Genomic DNA, 16,310 nt, shown 5'->3' with positions numbered 1-16,310 from the left:
GTTTGATTCTGCTACCTGCTCGTTGCAGTGCCCGAGGGGCTTGCTCGGCCTGACCGCTCCCTTAAACAAATTGTTGGTAGGTCACAGGCTTTTAAATGCCACACTGTTTTAATGACACTATTTACTTAATAGGCTGCAAAAGCAGTTTTCACACAGCAGGAGGAGCAGGTGATTCAGGACTTCAAACACCTGGTGGATGTTCTCTGCCATTTCTTTAATTTGATCCTCTGTTTTTGTGTGTGTGTGTGTTTTTTTTCTTTTCACTCTGATTAGGTGTAGATGATTCACTGCATGCATGCTGCTCATATTTGAACGAATTCCTTTTCTGCTATCTTGTCACTTTGTAACTTTGTCAGTTCGCACCTAGTACTCTTAAATTACCCGAGAAGCCCATTTAGAGGTAAAACGTCTTATTTCACACGTTCTTATTAGCAGCTGTCATTTGTGACATGACACTTAGCACCTGCGGCTCTCTCAGTGTAATTATTTCTTAGTAACTGAGACAAACCTGTCCTGTTTACGGAAGTGAAATATTAGTGGTACGTGTCCAGGATATGTTGGCAAACAGTGACATTTGTGTTAGAACATGGGTCTGTTTGTATTTTAATGAGATGACATGAATTTATTCATGCTGTTTGAATAGAGTAATGATACAGGGCTAGTGTCACCACCCAAAATTTGAGTGTTTTTTTGTTTTTTTTGTTTTTTGTCCACTTCTACCGCCACTGTAATCATATAATCACTTTCACGTCATTCATTGTTTTTGTATTTGCCTGTTTAATTAGGTGTGTGTATGTCTGTATGCACTAGCCTATGCCTATTGAAAAGTTACTGACTGTAAGTACAATGCGGACTAACAAAATATGCCATTGTTAATTGTTACACTGCCTTTCAAAAGTTTGGGGTTGGCGAGATTTTTTTAGGCCTCCCATGTTTACCAACGCTATGTTTATTTAATCAAAAACAAAATAAAATTGTAACGCTGTGAAAAATTTAAATAACCAGATAAAATATGTGTTTTCATATATTTTACAGTTTAAATTAATTTATTCCTGTGATCGCAAAACTGAATTTTCAGCAGTAATAACTCTCCAGTCTTCAGTGTCACATGATCTTATTTTGCAGATTTGGTGCTCCAGAAGCATTTCTTATCAATGTTGAAAACAGATTTTGACACTAATAAATATAGAACATTCAAAAGAACAGCATTTGTTTGATATAGAAATTGTATGTAACATTATTATTATTATTATTAACATTATGTATAGCATGTGACATTATCTTTATCACTTTTGATCAGTTTAATTTGTCCTTGCCGAATAAAACTTAATTTCTTAAAAAAAAAAATTATAAAAAAAAAAAAATTATAATAAAAGATCTACTGACCATAAGGTATTGAAGGGTAGTTTATTTTAAGGTTCATTTATACAACTTGAAATGTAAAAAAAATAAATAAATAAATAAAAAAAATTATATATATATATATATATATATATATATATATATATATATATAGTATGCATTGAAATGTTACCTAAAGATGAATTAGTATTATAAAATGTATGGTTTAGTCTGTACTTATTTTGTATATTGTGATGTGTTTACCAGTTTAAATTCTATGCTATATGAATCATTCCCTTTCTTTATTTGTCATGTCTGCAAAATACTTTTTTTGATAATGTGGGCTTTATAGATGATCGGGTCATGTGACTGTGTGTGGTCATGTGTGGGTCACTGAAGTTGCAGTACATCTGTCAGAACAGGCACATTTGTCACATGTCTTTCCACTCTGAGATGCCCACAGGGCTGAAGCTCATGTCGTGTTGATCGCACAGTACACGTATGCATACAGGTGTATGTTCTTTTACGTATCCATGAGACTGATCGTTTTACTGGTGCGTTTGTCTGTTTTCATGTGGCAGACATTTAACATGTTAAACGCAGTGTTAGTGTTCCCAACCTCGCTGTTATCCACTTCCTGATCACTCTAAGATTTATTGGCCCTCAAACACTCCCCTGTGAAAAACTGTAAACATTCAGAACCTCATAACCTTCTCTCCCTTAGGCACTTTTCTCTTTTTCTTTCTCTCTCTCTCTCTCACACACATACACACACACACACACATATGCATATATAGCCTTTTCCTTCTTCCAACCTCTCCATATTTCATTCAGACATGTAAGTAAACACCATCAGAGTGAAAAACCCCTAGTGTCTTTTAAATTCACTAATTAGTTTTGGCCCAGAATATCACAGTGTTGTATATGGCAGGCTGTCACCTCAGTACGTGACAAAATGGAATGGTTGGACATGTCAGGGCGCAAGTTACAGCAACACTATTTGTTTTTACCTTAGTGACACCCAGAGGGACCACTGTCCAGGTGGGACAGCGACCCACAAGGACACGGAGACCCATGCATCTTTATTCAAGTGTCATTTAAGGGAGCTGACTGACAGACAAACGACTTCAGACTTGACTGTTGCCCTCTTCACACACTCCTCCTTATTACAACCTGTCTCGGTGTGTACCGGCGTGTCATGTGTGCTGTAAACCGGTGCTGGTGTTGACATCTGGCTGCGTTCTTTCACGAAGCCTGAGGGGGGCGATCGGAGGGGCGTGTGGGATAATTTGTTACGATGTTAACAGGCTAATAGACGTTCACCTGGTTTGGAGAGTTCAGAGACAGCAGTGGCCTCCTCTGCAATCTTCAGCCCCTTTTTTTATTACCCCAATTATGAAAACCGTTTAGAGGCAGCCGCTGTGTGTGTGTGTGTGTGTTTGTGTGTGTTTCATGTCGTCTGGTTGGGTTAGGACCCAGACACCCACTCTCACCACATCAAACAAGCTTTACTCAGTAAAGGTGTGCTGGTGGGCTCTGTCCCGTTTTCTCTTGTGGTGTCTGTGTGTCCTGTAGCAGAGCTTGGGAGAGCTTGTTTCATGTGGTCTGCTGTGAGCTGTTGGCGTGCAGATGCTAAAGACCTTCTGTTTCTTGTGAATTCATTGCCACCCAAATATAGCTCTGCTCATTGTCTCCCAACCCACATACACACGTGGCAAAATATGTCTGTTCTTTTTGTTATTGTTGTTATTAATTGCTATTAATTAGGGGAATTGTAGATCAGATGCTAGTTTTATTAGGCTTTAAAGGAATCACATACCACTCATTCACTCACGTACTGACCAATCTACCCACACACACACACACACTTACTGAGATTTTAAACTATGTATCTACTTTTTTTTAGTTACTTCCAGATTATTTTATTTTATTTTATTTTAAATTTATTTATTTTTTTATTTTGGAGGCATGAAAATGCATTCTAGACTAGTTTTAATTTCTACGTTTTAATGTAAGTTTTATTTTTACTGCAGTTAACCGAGAACTTGCTTTCTTACAAGGAAATTTGATGAAACTTAGTTGTTATTGTTCCTAAATCTCATTGGCAAATAATGTCCGTTCAGATCTATTCAGTCTGTAATAGCTCAATACATTTAACTTAGTTTAGTGCTTACTACCCAGTTTGAACGTTACCAGTTCATTTTATTTAATCTTAATTAAATTGGTCTCCAGTTTAGTTCAGAGACAATAAAAAAGCTAAGTTTTATAACCAGGCAAACCCTTTTTTTATATAGTTTTAAATGAGACTCTCTGAAGAATCTGTTGAAGATGTTATCAGTGTGCTTGTTCGTACTCCTATATTGAGATGTGATTGCTTGCATGGGCCTTAGAGCCAAATCGTGATTTATGATCGACTCACTTGTTTTCGCATGACTCATTTGATGGCATTCTCTGAACAGGGCCAATCACTGCCAAAAATCGTAAAACTACACACACCCTTAACACCTGTGCACCCGAAATGAGAACGAAACATTTCACCCCCTATGAGTAACACAATCAAATACCTGTAAATTTCACAGCAGGCGTATACAAACCACAGACTTCGTATAGACATGCTGTCGTACAAATAATGCTTATCGCTTGCAGATACAGGATAGCGCACAGACTAACATCACCCTAATGTCCTAACCAAACAGGCCCATTTGTAGCTGTATGCTTGTAAATGATCTCCTGGTGGGCTAATGCAATTAGCATTGTCTCCTGTCTGTGTACCCAGCATTTTAGCCCTTCATCTATCAGCGTAATGGCGTCGGGCAGAAGCTCTGATGTTGTCTAATAAGGGCATTTTACTCCCTTTAAGAGTTGGTGGGGGGGGGGGGGTAATGTACGACCTCGCAGATGAAGTCCAGCACTGTGCTATAAACCACAGCGATATGTCAAAGAGAGGGAAAGTCCAACTGAAAAGAGGTTTTAATCATTTCATTTATCAGTTAATTCTTGCTTTTCACTCCCCCTCTCCTCTAGTTTATCTCAGTTGGAGGAGGATTCAGAGAGCGAGGGAAATCGATGCGGAGAACATTACAGTAAAATGTATTGATCAGACACCGAGAGAGCCTTGCGTGCCGCCCAGAGATGGCCCAGTGATGCAATGCTTAAAGGAATTTATCCACTGCCTTCTGCATTAACCTTTTATTGACTGCTTTGCCTGTCCATAATTAACACTCACTTTAGCTAAAGTGGTTAGTTTCAGCTGGGAGGCAAGGTGTGCGTGTGTGTGTGTGCGCTGCATTGTTCGCGGACCGAGTCGAAGTTCAAGTGCGGCGAATGTGTCGGGTGGGAGTATGTGAGCTGCCCCCCAGAAGAACAGAGGTGATAGATCTCCTTCCCTCCACATTAGCCCGCTATTCCAGCAGGCCTGGCTGTAGGGTTATAGGGTTTCAGAGCAAATTGAAATGAGTGATTGTAACGTCGATCTCTCCTGAGCGCGGGTCAGATGGGAGAGGTAGACTGCATCTCGCAGAGGTTAATCTGTATGGATGGTTGGCATACACTTCCAAATATACTTCCAGCAGTCCACACACACACACTTTGCGTCTTTACTCTTAACCACTGACTGCGTGTGGAAATGCGATAGGGAGTCAGATGGTTGTAGGGTGAGGTGTATGTGGATTTCTGTAACCTAAATGATTCGGTTATGCATATTCATGATTCAGAGGTGATTCCGTACAAAGGAATAGTTCAGCCAAAACTGTATTCCAAAGAATGTTGGTAACTAAACAGTTGATGGTAGCTATTGACTTCAATAGTATTAAGGTCAATTTATGCTGTAAAAGTATAGTTTATTGTTACCTTGGACATTCTGTTAAATATCTCTGTCTGTGTTCCACCTGTCATTTACAGGTTTGGAGCAACATAATAGATGATGCCAAAATGTTCACTTTTGTACAAACCATCCCTGTAAGTGTGTATGTTTATGTGAATCTTTATTGCTGGTATTCATTTGTGTGATTGCGGTCTCTTTCACCACACTCCCTCTTCTCTGTATCTTCCAATAATCCAGTAAATGATGAGAGAGTTTAAACACACGCGCATGCGTTTAGAACAAGCTCTCATATTATTTATGAACTGATGTGCTACATTAGGGTACTTAGCGCATGTTAACGGATGTTATTGTCAAGCCCTGATGCAGTATGAGGATGATATATTGAAGCGCTATATGCTAATTCCACCCTCGGCGTGTAATGCAGCCTCTCATGTGGCCGGTGCAATTGGAGAGACAGCACTTAACAGGAGAGCCACTCCACCATTAAGTGGCCCTTACAAAATATATAACCACAAATAGTGTCAGAGAGGGGCTGTCCTCTGACCACTGGACAGCACAGACTCATCCATAACACTGGCCTCCTCTGGGCACCGCTGCAGGCTTTGAGTGGAGGACGATGAGTGTTTACGGCAGCCTATGTTTGCTTGAGCCAAGAGAACTTTTTGTGTTTGTGAGGATAGTGGTTATCCCTCTGTTAAAGGTGAAGTGTGTCAGTTCTATTAATGGCACTGAACTGAATAGGCTACAGCTAAAAAAAAAATAAGCAAACATTTCTTATTTTCAGGATTCCTTCATTCAAACTAAAAGGATTCTTTAAATAAATAATATGAAGTGTAAAAGAGCAGCATTTATTTGAAACTGGGGTCTTTTGGAACACTAAAAATGTATTTTATTGTTGCTTTTGATTAGATCAAATTTAATATATCCTTGCTGAATAAAAAAGTTAATTTATTAAAAAAACAAAAAAAAAAAACAAACAAAAAGAAACGTTTAATTGTAGTATCTTGATGCATGTTTAAATTTACATTAGCCTAATTATTTATCCCTATTCATTACCCTAAAATAACCACTGATTATATAAACAATTCCCTTTTACTGAGCCAGTGTTGCACATACCATTAGATTTGTGCCGTTAACAGTTCACACTCATCTTTATATTATTTTTGATGCATAACAACAGCAGGATGTGCCTTCTATCTCTCCTTCTCTATCTCTCTCTCTCTCTCTCTCTATCTCACACACACACACACACGTTTGTTTTTGTGAAAAGTGGGGACATCCCAAGGGTGTAATGGTTTTTATACTGTACAAACTGTATATTCTATTGCCCTACACCAACCCTACACCTAACCCTTACCCTCACAGGAAACTTTGTCCATTTTTAGTTTCTCAATAAATAATAAAAAAAAACTCATTCTGTATGATTTATAAGCGTTTTAAAAAATGGGGACATGGGTTATGTCATCATAAGTCACCCTCTCCTTGTAATACCTGTGTCATACCCATGTCATTATACAGAGTTGTGTCCTGATATGCCACAAAAACAAGAGCACACACACACACACACACATCCAGAAATGCTGTACATTCTCACTAACACACCCAGTTTTGTCATATTTACGAGAAGCAATATTGTCGCATTCTAGTGAAAACCACACTGTATATTAATTAGGTGACAAAATGAAATCCAGTAACATCAAAGTTACTGTGGAATTAAAGCCACAGGCTTCACCTGCCCAGGTGTAAATGATTGCGATATTAATCAGCACCAGGTGTGTTTAGAAGGTGATTTGCACTGCTTACTCTTGTAGGATTGCAGAAGTGCATTCCTGGGGCTTCGTTCAAAGGAAGAGCAAGGGGATGATGCCATACCACACACACACACACACACACACACACACACAAAAGCTGTGCAATCCTTCGTTCCATAATAAACGTGTCATTAGGGCAGGTTGTTGTATGTCGTAAAGAAATCAGGAAATGAACGCGTGGACTTCCCCTAGACAAACACACACTTCTTTGTGTGTTTAGGGTGAAATTAACTATTCAAACAATTTCCACACACTTTCCAGAGAAAGCACATGCAATAACCTAGAGGTGTTTTCTCATCAATCTTACACTGTATAGAAATTGATTGTGTAAATACACAACCGTTCAGAGTTTTTGGCAATGTTAGTAGTCAGGTTTCTTTTCTTTTTCTTTTGATGTTTATGAAAGATTATATATAGATAAGTAAAATTACTGTTTTGTATTGATAATAAAGTTGTTGATCTCTTTTGTGTCCCAATAGATGCCAGTCAAGCTTGGCACAGACCTTGCCCCCTGAGGAGGCACCTTTCGACCGACCCTATTGGAGTAATGAAGATCCGGACATGCCCCTCCCCTTTGACCTCTCTGAAATCATCAACCGCGTTGAGTCACTTCTCTGGAGGTGAATTACCATTACTGTATTTGTGTGCATGTCATATGTTAGGGATTGTTATTAAAATCATCGAAAGTTGCCTTGAAGAATGTTCAGCCATAAATGCTCTGAATGTGACTTTGTGTTTTTTCTTTCTTCCAAGGATGTGAGGTGTTAGTGAAGGGGTGAGATAAATGGAGAGAAAGAATGTTTTGAGGTGGATGTTAACAGATAGAGGCCGGGATGGAGATCACAGTTGACAAAAAAAAAAGAAAGAGAGACAGCACAACACACGCCTGATTAGTTTCTCCTTGCTTTCTTGCTTGAAGACCAGCATTCATCGTAACACGCACCACATTGAGATCCACTCGGATGAACGGATGGATATAAGGATGGATACCGGGGTGGACACAGGGTGACATCTGGAAGGGACATTTTATTTCCTATTTCCATCAGTATCGTTTACTATCACTTTACCAGAGTCTGTAGTGTTACAATGACCATGCATAGACACATATCAGTAGTAGCATATGACACCTATTCATAAATATAGCTATATATATCCATTAATGTATGTATGTTTTAGTTCAGTTCTCCATATATCCTCTGAAGCTTTTTTTTTTTTTGGACAGGCATTATGTAGAAGTATACAGTATACACAGTTCATTTCTCCTCTGTGTGTGTGTGTTTTTTCTGCCTGCAATCTTTTTAGGGGGAAATCCGGTAAAAAATAAAATATGACATTGTGGGGGTGTATGACATCATCATTAACTGGTGTCATATACATGCCGTTGCCTTTCACCTGGCGTATTGTCTAGGGATCTAGTGTGTTTGAATGTGTGTGTGTGCATCCATCTGACTGTTTGTAGGAAGAAGGTCAAGTAACAGTTCTTAGACTGGCTTTGTCAGTGGTGTTTGTCTATATAGGCGCATGTAGGTACGAGGCACACACATGTGTATGTCATCTTTTAGACGGTTTTATTTCTGTGTGACTGAATATGAATGTGTGTGTATGTGTACATAAGATGTTTCTCTCCCAAGCCGAGTAGTGTCGATAGGCGGCTCTTGCTGAGCTTTCCAAGAGAACTTATACCCCTTGCATCGCATACTTCTCGCAGCTCATTGGCTCCTAACTTTCTAATAGCGCCTGCCTATGTCTGAAATGCTGCCAGTTTCGGGAGGAATGCACTCAAACATCGTCAAATGATTGAAGGACGAAGAAAAGCACTCTGATGTCCTCTAAACGAATGAAGGATGAATGAAAAAGGGATGACTGTTGAAGTCCAGCAGCTTTCTTCTTGTTTGTATGTTTTTCTATGTCATCAGTGTTAATGTAGAAGATCCATATTATAGTATTCGATGAAGATGCTTAAATGTGTTTTATACTTTTGAAGTTTTAGAGTTGTCATTGGTTGCCAAATATTGTGTTCTTGCTGAGTAAATGCTGTGAGGTTGGTATAAAAATATATATAAATAATCTTTATTTCATTGTGGGTTTTTTTTCCTCTCTCTTTTTTTCTATATTCTTTCTCCGGAGTGCCACAAACCCCTCTGCTTTTCTGAAAGCGTTGTGTGTGCAAAGCGCTAGTTATAATGGAAATAAAATAAAATGCTGGTTTATCAATCAGTGCATGGGTATTTGTTCTTTTTTGTATGACTTTGATTTGTATATTAGTAGCAGTTTCTTCAGATTTTTATTCAGAGTTATCAGGAAATTATTATTACTTTGTGTAATGCATAGCAGACGGTCATTTGATTGTGCATTAAGATAGATGCAAATGTTTAAGTACTGTACATGTTTTATATCAGTATAAATGGCCTACTGTATATATGTTATGAGTAATTAATTGTATTAAAATGAGATAATAGAAGTTTTATCAAAGACTTTACATTTTATATACAGTGGGGTCCAAAAAGTCTGAGAAAAATGCCTTTATTTTGCATTCTTTAGATTTAAGTTGCCCTTATTAATTTTAAACAACAATCTTTTAATAGCAGTGAAAAGTTAAATCTAAAATATTTGACACATTTCTGAATGGTTTGGTGTGTGTTTTATTGACTTGAACTCCAATCATAAGACAAATCTGGCTGATTTTGTACCTCAGATTTCTAAGTTTTAGACTTCTGGATCAAACTTTCAATTTATCGTGTGAGAGAGATGATGTCTATTTATCTGCATTTATCTGAAGTGCATTTGTATCAGTCTTCCATATATTTTCCTCTCAAAGCTATGACGGGGTCAAATAGACTGATTTGAGCTTTTGTCTCAGCTCTATTAAAGTGTGTGTGTGTGTGTGTGTGTGTTGCCTGTAGGGGATGGAGGTGTTTCCTCTAGTCTGCAGTGAAGGTGTGATAGATGGCAGAGCCTCAGGTGAGCAGGTGATCATGAATGACCACTCTAAACTTCACCGAAGTCTGTTTTCAGGCGTGTGTGCACAGGTATGCATTGTTCTAAGGAAGGGCGAAGGTTATCTGTAATTTCTAGGATCTCTTACATCACCGTAGGTTAGAGGAAGATGACCAGGTGCATGTGGAATTAAGTAATGTGTGTTTCCTATACAGGCAGGCCGTTTATGATTGACAGCTAAATTAAAGTCAGATCACATCTCAGAGGTGACATTCAAACAACATACATGATTTGAATTACAAATGCAATGTAATAATATATCCACTTCTGTTATGACTGATAATGTGTTATACAACAGTGTGCTGAACAGAAACATAAATTGGTTAAGTTTATAGTAACAAAAACCCAGAAGAGGATTTGCATTTTTGAGTTGTGGCTTCCTTTGGGAAAACAAGTTTCGATGTATGATTCAAATCTGTGGTTAACATTACCTGAACTTACACAAAGTCATCGGAACTTACACACAGTCATAGCTCAAATATGAAATTTTGCAGCCACTGTGTTTTGTTTTCATGTAAGTTACTAAATTAGGACATTAGGACTGTCATTGTAACGACTGTGGAAGTTTTCTGTTATCAACAACATCTCTGCCTTTTATTTTATAAAATAATACGTAAAACATGACTTATGTAGCACATGATTCATATGAACCAGTTTTATGGTGTTTCTTCTTTCCTTTTTATAGCTTGACAGCCTGTGGTTATTGCATGCTTTCATTGAGTGGAAAACAGTAGCAGTATTCTTTCACAGATCTCCTGTCGTGTTCTACAGAAGAAAGTCATATAGGTGAGTAAGTTATAGCAGAACTGAAATTTTAAGATGATCTGTCCTGTAAGAGATAATAATTTGGCATTTTTTTCTGTTCAAAAAAGCAGATGTCTGATAAGTGTAGACAATATCATAGCAAACTTGAGATTGTGAGAGTGTGTGCGCGCATGTTCTCATGAGTCCACATCTCTACACAGAATGAAGAGTGGGTTATTCAGTAAGACAGTGAGTCCCAAGAGCACTGTGTGTGTGTGTGTGTGTGTGTGTGTGTGTGTGTCCACATGATGAACACATAATGCACTTCTCCCAGTTAACCAGCAATGAGTGGACCTGTCAGACCCATGAGCCTCATGGTTACTGCCTGATGCTGCATGACAACACTCTTCAGTGCTGTGTGGGTTAAACGGCCACTCAAGCCTGTCATGGCTGCCTAAGCAATGGGGAATACGAGCTCTGTGACCCCCTGGTTATTATCAGCCATGTGGCCCCATAGTACTGTACAGGAGAAGAACATAAATTATGCATTGTAGTAATTTCAGTATTGTAAAAGTTTGTTGTTAGTACTTTTATAGCAACAGACATATGATAAAAGATTCTAGGCTAATAAAAGGTTGATAATTAGGTTAATAAAAATAAAATATAGGCTTGTTCTCAGAGAACAAACTCCATTCAAAAGTTTGCATTAAAGTATCTTATATGGTTACCAAGGCTTCTTTTTATTTTGTCTGTTTTAATCTAATGTGTTATATATATATATATATATATATATATATATATATATATGAATGAGAAAATTAGACTAATATAACCAGTTATATAACTGTTTCATAGAGGATATTTCCTGTTATTTACTTTTATTGTTATTTTCTTGTTTTGAGCATAAATCAAACTAGATTTTTTTTATGCAAAATAATTAAAGATGTAATCTATCAATATCATACACAATTAACATTGTGTGCAAATGTGTCTAGTTTACAGATGTTTAGACCTTTACTGATGAGCATTGAACATTTTATTGTGTATGTGGTTCACCCGGGGGATCCAGGGCTCTCAGCAGTGTGTGTGTGTGTGTGTGTGTGTGTGTGTGTCTGTGTTCGTGATAGAGCTGATCTGGCTTTTGACTGATGCGCTGATAGTGATGTGAAACTCTTGAAGCACATTTCTGGCACTTGAGTGAAGGGACACTGCTGTGATCTGGCTTAAAGGATTCCAATGTGTGTGTGTCTGTGCTGTTGACAGTTTCATTCTGCTAAACTCTGCTGTGACCTGACTTTAGAAATGTATATGCAGCGCTCCAGAGAGAGATACAGTGTGTGTGTTTGTGTGTCGGTGGCCTTCTGAAGTCCTTCCACTCTGCAGAGGCTTTGGTCTCAGGGACCACTTTAGAAGTGCCTGTCATGTTGTATGACCCACTTCCTGTCCTGTCCCACAGCACTGGCCACCACTGGCCCCAAAAACCTCAAACACACCAAAGCCACTACAGTTCCCCAGCCTGAGCACTGCAACCGGTTCTGTTTGAGGTGGTTAAAGTTCAAGAAGACTGTCTGTCTGTATGATGTGTGCGGCACTGGTGTTTATAAGTGTTTGTTTTATGAGAGGTAGTGGGTTTAATGCATTATCTCTCTCTCTCTCTCTCTCTCTCTCTCTATTTCAGCTCAATCTAGCCTGACATAATAGAGTCATCTGCAACTCATCTAATATGGATGAAAGGCCTGCATAGTATTGCTGGCCTGTGTGTGTCTGCACATATGCTCCATGATCCCTTATTTCAAATCTTTCTTTCTTTCTTTCTTTCTTTCTTTCTTTCTTTCTAATCATGTTTAATGCATTTTCTGGACACAGGATGGATGAAGCCGGCTATTAGAGGGGAATTAAGATGTTTCGATAGGCCTGCGAGAAGAGATGAAGAAGGAGAGGGTGATATATTCATCAGGTACGATATTCACCTTATCTGCTCCGACCTTGAAGAGAGTGTTTGTGCGCTTGGCCACTTCACAGTCCTACACACACACCTACACACTCTCCTCTCTGCTCCTTGATTGACAAGTGCTGAAATGAGCCCCTGAATAGCTGTGGGCTTCAGTCTCCCAAATAACTCGCCCGTCAAATTACATCCCGCCCTCCTCACTCGCCCGGTCGCCTGGGAGACCTATTTATTTGTCTGTTTATTTGCTTGGTTTAAATATTTGGTGGGGAAAATATTGAATTTTTGTCCCCCGGTCAAAGTGCTCATATTTAGTTAATAACAAGAGGAGAGAAGGTTGTTTGCTCTGAGAGACGGAGAGGACAGAGAAGGAGAAATGGGAAAGGGGAGGGTGATTTTATTTTATATAGGGAAGCCCTTATGGGAAAGAAGATGACCTGTCACTGAGACGCTCTGTGAACGCTGGAGTGTAATCATGGCTCATTTATACGTTCTATAGCTATGAACGATAAACTGATTTTTGTAGTGTCATTGTCTTAATCTCTAAATTGCCTTGGTTATACCCTTTATGATTATGCTACATGACCATAAATGTATTGAACTGGTATTGATCTTTCTTTAAAAACCTGTTTGTATTCATTCTCCTATCACCACATTCTGATTGTTTTACTAAACTAATCCTAATTGTGTGCATGTTCTTCACAGCCTGCATAAAGTGTTCATCATCTACTCACCCTCATTCCTCTATAACTTGCTTTCTTCTATAAAACAAAAAAGATATGTATAAAAAACTATTGTTAGCCTTGATTAGTACATTCCTCCACTGTTTAATCTCAACCTTGCACCCCTATTTTACTTAAGCCACAAATGGCAATAGACGTAGGGAGATAAGAGAGACAGGACAGGCAAAGCTTGAGCAAGTGAGATCAGTGATTTCATATCCCCTCATATTACAGAGTTAATGTGTGTGTCATTCAGCCCTCCCTGCCTATTGATTCCTGTTTAAAGGCAATGGTTCATCAATACCTCGCCCTGCTCCATCTGTCTCCTTTTACTCATAAATAAAGTGCACAGCATTGACTGATCAACCCTCGTCCGTAAAAGCACACAGGGTAATGAAGACAGCCTTGCACATAAACACACACACATGCACTCTCTCTCACACACACACATTCACTTCGTATCGGTTTAAGCATATGTGCTAATCAAAAGTGGCTTGGAGAATACCTGAGGGACTGACACACAAATACACATACGCTCTCCCTCCAATCATGGTAATTGCCCAGCAGCGCAGTCGTTGTTTAACGTCCCTCGTTGGTGGAGTGATGGTTGCGCTAGGTTCATCGATTTTGTTCCACTCATTGTTTTTCTTTTGACATCAGCCAACCTCGCGCCCCTCCTTGGCTTGTGTAGGTCAGCTCTAAAGGTTGTGTTTGGTCATTTGTCAGACAGCAGTAGCTGAAAGCACACAGACGCACACGTTTATCATCTCGGTCAATTATAGATCATACACGGCAGCCTGGTTGCTTTGGTCTGACCGCTGCATTTATTCTCAGCGGTGGCTCAATGTTTCAACCCAGTTTACATTTCAATACAAGAGAATGAAAGCACTAATATTCCTGTTAATAGAGGTGATGGATTGATGTGGTGTTTTTTGTTTTCAAATAGACTCTTATGGCAGTATATCATTGAGCGCTGAACCAACAAATGTTGCTTTAATGTTAACAACTGCATTTGATCTAGCAAATATTCCGTCTGTCTGTCTGTCTGTCTGACTGTCTGTCTGTCTGTCTGTTTGTCTGTCTGTCTGTCTGTCTTGAGCGCTGAACCAACAATGTTGCTTTAATGTTTACAACTGCATTTGATCTAGCAAATATTCCGTCTGTCTGTCTGTCTGTCTGTCTGACTGTCTGACTGTCTGTCTGTCTGTTTGTCTGTCTGTCTGTCTGTCTTGAGCGCTGAACCAATAATGTTGCTTTAATGTTTACAACTGCATTTGATCTAGCAAATATTCTGTCAGTCTGTCTGTCTGTCTGTCTGTCTGTCTTGAGCGCTGAACCAATAATGTTGCTTTAATGTTTACAACTGCATTTGATCTAGCAAATATTCCGTCTGTCTGTCTGTCTGTCTGTCTGACTGTCTGTCTGTCTGTTTGTCTGTCTGTCTGTCTGTCTTGAGCGCTGAACCAATAATGTTGTTTTAATGTTTACAACTGCATTTGATCTAGCAAATATTCTGTCTGTCTGTCTATCTGTCTGTCTGTCTGTCTGTCTGTCTGTCTGTCTGTCTGTCTTGAGCGCTGAACCAATAATGTTGCTTTAATGTTTACAACTGCATTTGATCTAGCAAATATTCTGTCTGTCTGTCTGTCTGTCTGTCTGTTCTGTCTATCTGTCTGTATGTCCGTCTGTCTGTCTATCTGTCTGTCTGTATGTCTGTCTGTTCTGTCTATCTGTCTGTATGTCTGTCTATCTGTCTGTCTATCTGTCTGTCTGTCTTGAGCGCTGAACCAACAATGTTGCTTTAATGTTTACAACTGCATTTGATCTAGCAAATATTCTGTCTGTCTGTCTGTCTGTCTGACTATCTGTCTGTCTGTCTGTCTGTCTTGAGCGCTGAACCAATAATGTTGCTTTAATGTTTACAACTGCATTTGATCTAGCAAATATTCTGTCTCTCTGTCTGTCTGTCTGTTCTGTCTATCTGTCTGTATGTCTGTCTGTCTATCTGTCTGTCTGTCTTGAGCGCTGAACCAACAATGTTGCTTTAATGTTTACAACTGCATTTGATCTAGCAAATATTCAGTCAGTCTGTCTGTCTGTCTGTCTGTCTATATGTCTGTCTGTCTGTCTGTCTTGAGCGCTGAACCAATAATCTTGCTTTAATGTTTACAACTGCATTTGATCTAGCAAATATTCTGTCTGTCTGTCTGTCTGTCTGTCTATATGTCTTTCTGTCTGTCTGTCTAGCTAGCAAGTTGACTCCAAAGTTTTGAATGGTTGTGTCTGTTAACTTGTAGCAGACTTGTATTGATTTTAAGAGAACTCAAGATCATTATTGTACAGGATCGAAGCATGCAATTTTCGGTCCTGCCAGGAATACCATGAGTGCTATTTGCATTTTGTTCCACCTGGAGCTAGACTTTACTCTGATTGGGTAGTTCTTAAATGGGCAAACAACTAATAATGAATAAGACTGATAAATATGATTAACAGCATTCTGAATGTAAAATGTTGTAGGCCTATACATAGTGTTTAGACATAGGCTACAGTTAATTATCTGTTGTGACTTGTAAGACTTGTTGTTTGATGATAATCTTTTTTTCCCCGTCTTGTTTCCTGAGAATTGTAATTTCCAAAAAAAAAAAAAACATTTATGAAAATTCACTTTTAAGAGTTTAATAGAACCATACAAATGCTAAGATGTTTATTTTGCCATAGTATATGCAGTCTGTTTTTATCTTGTAAAAAGCACTGTCCGTCACTGCATCCACTAACTTTGCACCCCATAGAGAGCAGTTATAGAAATAAAGCACACACACACAGACACAGACACACATACTCTGTCATTGTACAACAGGGAATTACACGAGCAAATCCGAGTTATCTGAACTTTTGAGGAACTGGCAGAAAGTGGTTTACCTGTG

The 16,310-nt window shown here is 38.8% G+C and overlaps 1 protein-coding gene across 1 annotated transcript in view; it reads left to right on the top strand.

Moving 5' to 3' along the window:
* The window catches only part of LOC113106049 (alpha-ketoglutarate-dependent dioxygenase FTO-like), a 129,984-nt gene extending 120,792 nt beyond the window's left edge, over positions 1 to 9,192 (top strand). Inside the window, exons 9-10 of the mRNA XM_026267578.1 lie at positions 7,455 to 7,595; positions 7,729 to 9,192. Coding sequence (XP_026123363.1) covers positions 7,455 to 7,595; positions 7,729 to 7,735 — 148 coding nt within the window. The 3' untranslated portion in view covers positions 7,736 to 9,192. The remainder of the gene's footprint in view (positions 1 to 7,454; positions 7,596 to 7,728) is intronic.
* The last annotated feature ends 7,118 nt before the right edge of the window (positions 9,193 to 16,310 follow it).

The sequence above is a fragment of the Carassius auratus genome, chromosome 7 (assembly GCF_003368295.1).
Source record: "Carassius auratus strain Wakin chromosome 7, ASM336829v1, whole genome shotgun sequence".
NCBI classification, from domain to species: domain Eukaryota; kingdom Metazoa; phylum Chordata; class Actinopteri; order Cypriniformes; family Cyprinidae; genus Carassius; species Carassius auratus.
The sequence above is the reverse complement of the archived record's forward strand: the minus strand, read 5'-3'. Positions and strand labels throughout refer to the sequence as shown.